This window comes from Netta rufina (genome assembly GCF_964035555.1).
Source record: "Netta rufina genome assembly, chromosome: 5".
Classification (NCBI taxonomy): Eukaryota; Metazoa; Chordata; class Aves; order Anseriformes; family Anatidae; genus Netta; species Netta rufina.
In genome coordinates, this window is record NC_140128.1 from 45,970,764 (window position 1) to 45,978,031 (window position 7,268).

Sequence of the window (7,268 nt, forward strand, 5' to 3'; positions counted from 1 at the left end):
GGTCCTGCTTCTCCTGGGCAACCTGGAGGGTCCACAGGGTGCCCCTTCTTCTTGGGGTCCAGTTGCCCATCTCCTGGTGGCCCAGGGGTGCCCCATCTCCTGGGGGAGCTGGGCTCCATCGGGTGTCCACCTCCTTGGGGCCCATGGGGGGCTCTTTCTTTCAGGTGAGCTGTGAGTCCACGGGGTGCCCCTTGTCCTGGCTGAGCTGGGGGGTCCATCTCCCCATCTCTCAGTAGTCCACAGGGTGCCCCTTCTCCTGGGGATCCATGGGGTGCCCCATCTCCTGGTGGTCCAGGGGGTGTCCCATCTCCCGGGGATTTATGGGGTGCCCCATCTCTCAGTAGTCCACATGGTGCCCCATCTCCTGGTGGTCCATGGGGGGTGTCCCTTCTCCTGGGGATCCACAGGGCGCCCCATCTCCCGGCTGCCCCCCCCTAGCTGGCGGCGTCGAGGGTCTGAAACTTCTGCCGCAGGTCCCTGACGAGGCCGTGCCGGGGGGGCTCGGGGGGCTCGCCCTGCCCGGGGGGGCAGCGCCGCCGGTACTCCTCGGATGCCTGGTAGGCTTTGCAGCGCTCCACCACCGCCTTCAGGCAGATCTTCTCGCGGGTGGTGGGCGAGCGGATCTGCACGTAGGCGGGGGGCTCGGTGGCAGCAGGGGGGGGCAGCCTCTCCAGCACCACCACCCGCTGCCCCCCGGGGCCCAGGGGTGCCTGCGCCGTCACCCACAGCCCCCCGGGCTGCTGCTGGTGGTGATGGTGGCCACCACCGCCACCGGCACCGCGCCATGGGTCGGGGGTCCCCACGCCCGCCTCAGCGCTGCGGCTGCGGCCCCCACCCCGCTCCTTGGCCGCCGGACGCCCCCCACGCCCCGGCCCCTCGGGTGCCGAGCGGCTGCGGGTGACCGGCGGTGGCCGCGGGGCGCCGAAACGGGCACGCAGCTCCCGCACGTCTGGCCAGGAGAAGGGCTCGGTGCCGCCACCGCCGGGGCTGGGCGGGCTGCGGGGAGCACCGGACACCGTGGGGGTGACGGAGTCCCCTGGGGACACGGGCGGCTTCGGCAAACCTGGGGGAAAAAAGAGAGGGGTGAGAGCGGGGTGGTGGCAAGGTGACGGTGCCCACGGTCCCCCCGATCCCACTGTGTCCCACCTGGGGGGCTGGTGTGGGTGGCACCGTCCCCCAGCGGCAGGCCGGCGCGGCGGCGGCGGCTCTTGATGCGCAGGCTGTACTGGCGGGCCAGCTGGTACACCCTGGTGGCGGGGCGCCCAGGGGGGCTCCCAAGTGCCAGCACCCCCGGGGGGTCCCCGGCACCAACGTCACCCTCCTCCAGGATGAGCAGCGGCTCGGCGGGGGGCTGCAGCCCGTTCTCCTGGCGCGCAGGGGATGCTCCATCCACCGCCAGCACCGGCTCCGGAGGCGTTTTGGGGCTCACTGGCTCCGGAGGCGTTTTGGGACTCACTGGTTCCAGAGGCGTTTTGGGGCTCGCTGGTTCCAGGGGTGTTTTGGGGCTCGCTGGCTCCGGGGGGGGCCAGCTGTTGATTCTGGAGACCGATGTCCTCACCAGCCCCTTGGGGATGTAGGAGAGGCTCTCGCGGCGCTTGATGCTGAAGCCGGCGTCCTGGTGCTCGGCGTTGTCGTAGTAGCTCCGGATCTTGCGCAGCAGCAGCAGGTCCTGGGTGGAGAGGAGCGAGCGGCGCCGGGGGGTGGGAGGGGGGGGTTCTGGGGATGGCGGGGGGCTGCGGGGCACCCCGCTGTCCGGGGGGGGCCCGTCGAGGCTGAGGGTGCTGCCGCTGCGCCCCTCCAGCGCCAGGCTGCCGCGGCGCGACAGGCTGCTGCCGAAGCGCTCGGCGATGACGCTGGCCTGGTCCAGCACCGAGGGGGGCAGGATGCTGCCCTCCCCGTGGCCTTCCTCCTCCTCCTCCTCCTCTTCCTCGCTGCTCAACGCCCGTGGGTCCTCCCCAGTGCCCGCCTCCGTATCCGGGTGCTGCTCGGGGTCGCCCTCCCCATCAGGCAGCCCCGGTGGGGGGGTCCCCGATGGGGAGGGGGGCGCGGGGGTCTCCAGTCCCTCGCCGAGCTCCCCGGTGCGCAGCGGGGACACCGGTGACGCCGGGGGTGGCGGCGACCTCGTGGTGCCACTCGCAGCTCCCTGCCGGGGTCCCCTGGCAAGGGCAAAGTTTGGGGGGCCGTGCCCCCGCCCTCTCAGCACAGCAGAAGCTGAGGGGTGTGCGGTGCCCCACGGCACTTTTGGGGCGCCCCACAAGTGATGCGGGGTGCCGCAGGTAGCAGGGGAATGGGTGGGGGTCCGGTGCAGGTACCTGCTCCTCCTGGGGCTCCTCTGCCACGTCCCCGTCCTTGTCCCTGTGCCCATCCTGCTCCTCCTGGCTGTCCTTGCCCAAAGCCTCCTCTTCCTCCTCCTCTTCCTCCTCTTCCTCCACGACGCCCCCAGCTGCAGCCCAGGCCCTGGGGGGCTGTGGGGGCTCCCCCGCCTCCAGGAGGGTCCCCTCACTCCCTGCGTGCTGGGGGGGGGACACAAGGGCTCAGCACCTTCACAGGGGTCAGCCCCACACCACCCCATGCCTTGGCCTTACCTTAAGCCCTGCCAGCCGTGCGTGTGGGGGGAGGAAGAAGAGCAGAGGTGAGCTTTGGGGGGGGGGGGACAGCACCCCAAAATTGCCCCCCCCACCTGATGTCACCCCCAGCCGCTCACCGTGCTCACCCAGCTGCCGCAGGATCTGCTTGGCGGGCTCTGCGGGGGGACACACGGGGGTGTCACAGCAGGGCAGTGGCATCATCCCCGTGCCCCCAACCCCCCCCCCCCCAAAAAAAAATACACCCCAACCCCAATCCCCATCCGCACCCGACTGCCGGCGCCCCGCGTGCCCCCGCAGCCGGTCCGGCAGCGTCTCGGCGCGGTCGCGGCGCTCGAAGGGCTCTGCGGGGCGGCGTGGGGGGGGACACAGGCGTCAGCGTGGCGCTGTCCCCGTGGGGGGGACACGGTGTCACCGGGGGGGGGCTCACCCGACTGCCGGCGGCCGTGGCGCGGCTGGTCCAGAGGCTGGCAGGAGCGGCTCCGGTGCAGGCGCTCGGGGCTGTAGCGGGGCAGGCGCGGGGGGTCTGTGGGCACAGGGGGGTGAAAATGGGGCACAGGGGGGTGACAAGGGGGCGCAGGGATGTGGGACGGTGGCGCAGGGATGTGGGGTGGGGGCTCAGGGATATAGGATGGGGGTGGAGGGGTGGGGGCACTCACGGAACAAGTCCATCTCCAGGATGGCTTCCTTGGCCTGGCGCAGAGAGAGGCGGTGAGAGGCAGTGGCCCCAAGGGGGTGTCACCCCCCTGCCTCCCCCACACCCGAAAATAAAATTAAGAAAGGCAAGGGGACAACGCCGGGGTGTCCTCACCTTCTGGGGGACGATGGCGTGGTGGTTCTCCAGGATGAGCCGCTTGATGTGGTGGGTCCAGACGCGCTTCTCCTCCACGCTCTTGGCCTGGGGGTGGTGTTGGGGTGGTGGTGGGAGCGGATGGGGGTCCCCTGTGCCCCCCCAAACCCCACAGCACCCTACCTGCAGGCCGTACTGCTGCTTGATGTGCTTGTAGTGAGCCACGCTGAAGCAGAGCGAGTCCCGCGTGCTCTCGATCAGCATCAGCGAGGAGCACTGCGCGGAGACGCCGTCAGCCCTGCAGTGCCCCCCTCAACCCCAAAACCCCCTCCCCACCTCCCTCCCTCCCAGCGGGGCGAGCACCCACCAGGATGTGGCTCTTGTAGACGTAGTGGTCCCCGCGGCGCTTGGTGATGAGGAGCAGCTTGTCGAAGAGGAAGACGGCGCGCTCGCTGCGCGCCCGCTGCACGCGGAAGGTGCCCTCCAGCACCAGCTCCCCGTAGCTGGTCAGGTCCGGCCCCTTCCACTGCAGCAGCAGCGACTGGATCTCCTGCCGGGGACACGGGGACGGCAGCGTCACCGCAGCCCCTACCCGGCCCTGCCACCACCGCCACCGTGCCCCTTTCCCCGCGGCCCACCTGCTGGCGGATGGCATGCTCGTGCTTGCGCTTCATGTCGTTGATGTACCAGGCCACGCAGGTCATGGTGTCGATGGCCTCCACCACCACCTCGTAGTCGTCCCCTGACTTGCGCTCGAAGTGCTTGGCGATCTCCTGTGGGCACGGGGGGGGGCACGCCGTGGCCCCGAGCCGCGCCGAGTGCCCGCGCTGTCGGCTCCCACCCTGCCGTGCCGGGTACCCGTGCCGTGCCCCACGCCGCGCCACGCAGTCCCAACCACGCAGGGTACCCGTGCCGCGCCAGCTCACCTGGAGCAGCAGGTGGTACTTGAGGATCCTCTGGACGGGCTTCAGCAGGTAGGCGCCCAGCGGCAGCGCGTGCCGCATCTGCTCCTGGCACTCGCGGAAGAAGCGTGCCTGCTGCTTGCTCCTCATGCACTCGCTCAGCGCCGCCACCGAGCTGGGGAGGAGTTGGGGGGGGGGGACACAGCACCAGGGGGGTGCTCAGCCCCACGGCGCCCGGCCCCACAGCTCCCCGTAACGCCCAGCCCCGCGGTGCCCGCTCACTTGGGGTAGTTGTTGCAGTACTGCGTGTAGATGTCGAACTCCTGGCTCTGTGAGTAGTGGGGGGGGGGCACGGTGAGAGCCCGGCACGGCCCCCACTGCGTGCCCCCTCCCCTGCCCCGGCGCCGCGTCCCCGTACCCGCGTCACGAAGCAGACGGCCACGGCCACCGGGTCGCAGGCGCAGCTCTCCAGGCTCTGCAGCAGGTTGCTGGGTGCAAGGGACGGACAGGGGTTAACCGGAGCCGCCCCAGCACATCACAGGGAGGGGACAGTGCCACCACGTGTGCCACTCACCTGCTGAGCTCGTAGATGTCCTCGATGTTCCCAAAAAGCGCGCTGACCTGCTCCGGCCGCAGCGGCGGCTCCTCGGCGTCGATGATCTTCCCCAGATAGCCCTGTGCGCACACGCAGCCCCTGCTCAGCGCCACCCGAGGGCCCGAGCCCCCCCCCATCCCCACCACGTCCCCGCGGTGCCCCCACCTCCACGATGCCGCGCAGGTCGCGGGCGTAGGTGCGCTCCGACTCCACGATCTCCAGCAGCACGCGCTGCAGGTACGAGGGCTCCTGGCCCGGAGGGCGCACGCCCCGCGCCCCCGGCCGCCCCCCCGGGGCCGCGTTGTTGTTGCTGTTGGCCAGCCAGGGCTCCTCGCCGTCGCACGCCGCCTCCTCCTCCTCCTCCTCCTCCATGCCGCGGGTGGGAGCCGCCGGCACCTCGCCGAGGGCAGGGCGCTGCGGGCAGGCGGGCACCGGCATCCCCGGGGGCTGGGGGCGAGCGGAGACCCCGGGGTGACCCGGTGAGCTGTAGGGCACCTCGGCGGAGAGCTCGGTGCCGGGTCACCGAGGTGGCATCGGGGCAGGAAGCGTGCCCAGACGGCGAGGGCCGCGGCTCCCGGCGGAAGGACGGTGCCGGCGGAGAGCGGGCGACCTTGAGCCGGGCCATGTGCCGGCGGCGGTGCCGGGGCCACCCGGACCCCCCCTGCCCCGTTCCCGGTAGCGGTGTGTGGGGGGGAAACGGGACCTGAACCAGTCCAGCCGGTTCCCTCCGGCTCCTCCCGCGCCCGCCGTGCCGCATGGCCGCATCCTGCTGCCGCCGCCCTCCACGGGCAGACGGGGAGCCCCCCAAAACCCAGCACCGTGCCCCCCGCACCCCACTGGGGCAGCTGGCACGGCCGCGGGGCACCCGTCGCTCGAGGGAGATTTGGGATTCGGGGCCCCCCAAGCTCCCCGAATTCCCCCCCGGCCGCCCCACGCCGCCGTGGCTCCCAGCCCCACGGCCACCATCGCCCGCCCCCGGCCGCCCTAATCCGCTCAGCGCCGGGATTAGGGCGCGGGGCCAGCGTCACGGGGGGGTTATCCTGCCCCCCCCTCCCTCCCGGTGCCGCCAAAGCCTCAGCGCCGAGATTAACCCCGACCTGAGCGGGGGCAGCGCCCCGCAACCCACGGGGCTGAGCCGGGTGCCCCCCACCGGGCCCTGAAATGCTGGATCCCAAAGGTGGCCGCTGGGAGGGGGAAACTGAGGCAGAGGGAAAATCCTGCGTGGGAGCCGGGCACGGCCCACGGCGCGTTCCCAGGCCTGTGGCCGGCCGGAGGCGGGAGAACCCGCCGGAGCCATATAAGGGCAGGCGCTTTCACCATTTCCAGGCTTTTTCCAGGATTCCGGCGGCCCCACAGACGCGGGGCACCGGCGGGGCGGCACAGCGGGGCCCCGTCCCCACGGGACTCCCCGTCACCCCCAGCCCCACGGGGACCCGCGGATCCCTCCCCCGTGGGACCCAAAGCACTCTGGCACCCCACGACCCCCAACCCCAGCCCCACGGGACCCCACAGCTCCCACCCCACAGCACCATGCACCATGGGGTCCACAACCTCTACTCCTACAGGGACTCAAAGCGCGTGGGACCCCCAGACCCCATCCCTATGGGGACCCACGGCTCCAGGCACCCCCTGCACCCACAGACCCCAACCCCACGGGGACCCACGGTGCCGGGCACCCCAAGGACCCCCAGCCCCCATCCCCACGGGGACCCCCAGCCCGGAACCCAGGCACCGCAGCCCCACGGGGCGAGCACCCCAAGACCCCAAAAGCCCCAAACCCGAGCCCCGCGTGCCCCGGGCACCCCAAAACCCCCCCCACACCCCTCCCACGGGGACCCCCTCCCCGCGCACTCACCCACCGCGCTCCGCCGCCGCCGCCCCGTCCCGGCCGTGCCCGCAGGAAGCGGCGGGCGAGCCCCGGGGGCGGGGACAGCGGCAGCGCCCGCCCCGCCCGGCCCCGGCACCCCGGGGTGCGGCACCCAAAGGGGGGGGGGGGGGGGGGCGCGGACACGCGTGGGGGCAGCGCCAAGGGAGGGGGGGGGGGGAGCGGGGAGGGGGCGAGGGGCGGGGCCTCCGCGGCGAGGCCACGCCCATTCGGCACAAAACCACGCCCTTTCAGCATATAGTCACGCCCAGTCAGCATTAAGCCACGCCCACTCAACCTCTAAGCCACGCCCACTCAGCATCTGAACAACGCGCGTTCATCCTCAAGCCTCGCCCATTCCGCATCAAGCCACGCCCATCTCCTCAAAGCCACGCCCACTCGCCCTCAAACAGCCCCCACGCACCCCCAAAGCCACGCCCACTCGCCCTCAAACCACGCCCACTTCCCCGCAGCCACGCCCACCCCGCTCTCTGCCTCGCTCCCCGTCTGCTCCACTTAACCACGCCCTCCC

At 72.0% G+C, this 7,268-nt stretch overlaps 1 protein-coding gene across 1 annotated transcript; it reads right to left on the reverse strand.

The window, feature by feature from the left end:
* Nucleotides 1–26: 26 nt before the first annotated feature.
* Nucleotides 27–6,843, reverse strand: PLEKHG3 (pleckstrin homology and RhoGEF domain containing G3). The gene is given in 18 exon segments (XM_084287970.1): nucleotides 27–1,063; nucleotides 1,147–2,107; nucleotides 2,109–2,156; nucleotides 2,313–2,513; nucleotides 2,691–2,743; nucleotides 2,855–2,929; nucleotides 3,016–3,111; nucleotides 3,245–3,278; nucleotides 3,397–3,483; nucleotides 3,559–3,651; nucleotides 3,743–3,925; nucleotides 4,014–4,148; nucleotides 4,302–4,452; nucleotides 4,560–4,606; nucleotides 4,696–4,765; nucleotides 4,852–4,952; nucleotides 5,038–5,319; nucleotides 6,728–6,843. Coding segments are annotated over 17 exon segments (3,237 nt in total). The 5' UTR covers nucleotides 5,311–5,319; nucleotides 6,728–6,843; the 3' UTR covers nucleotides 27–434.
* Nucleotides 6,844–7,268: the final 425 nt, after the last annotated feature.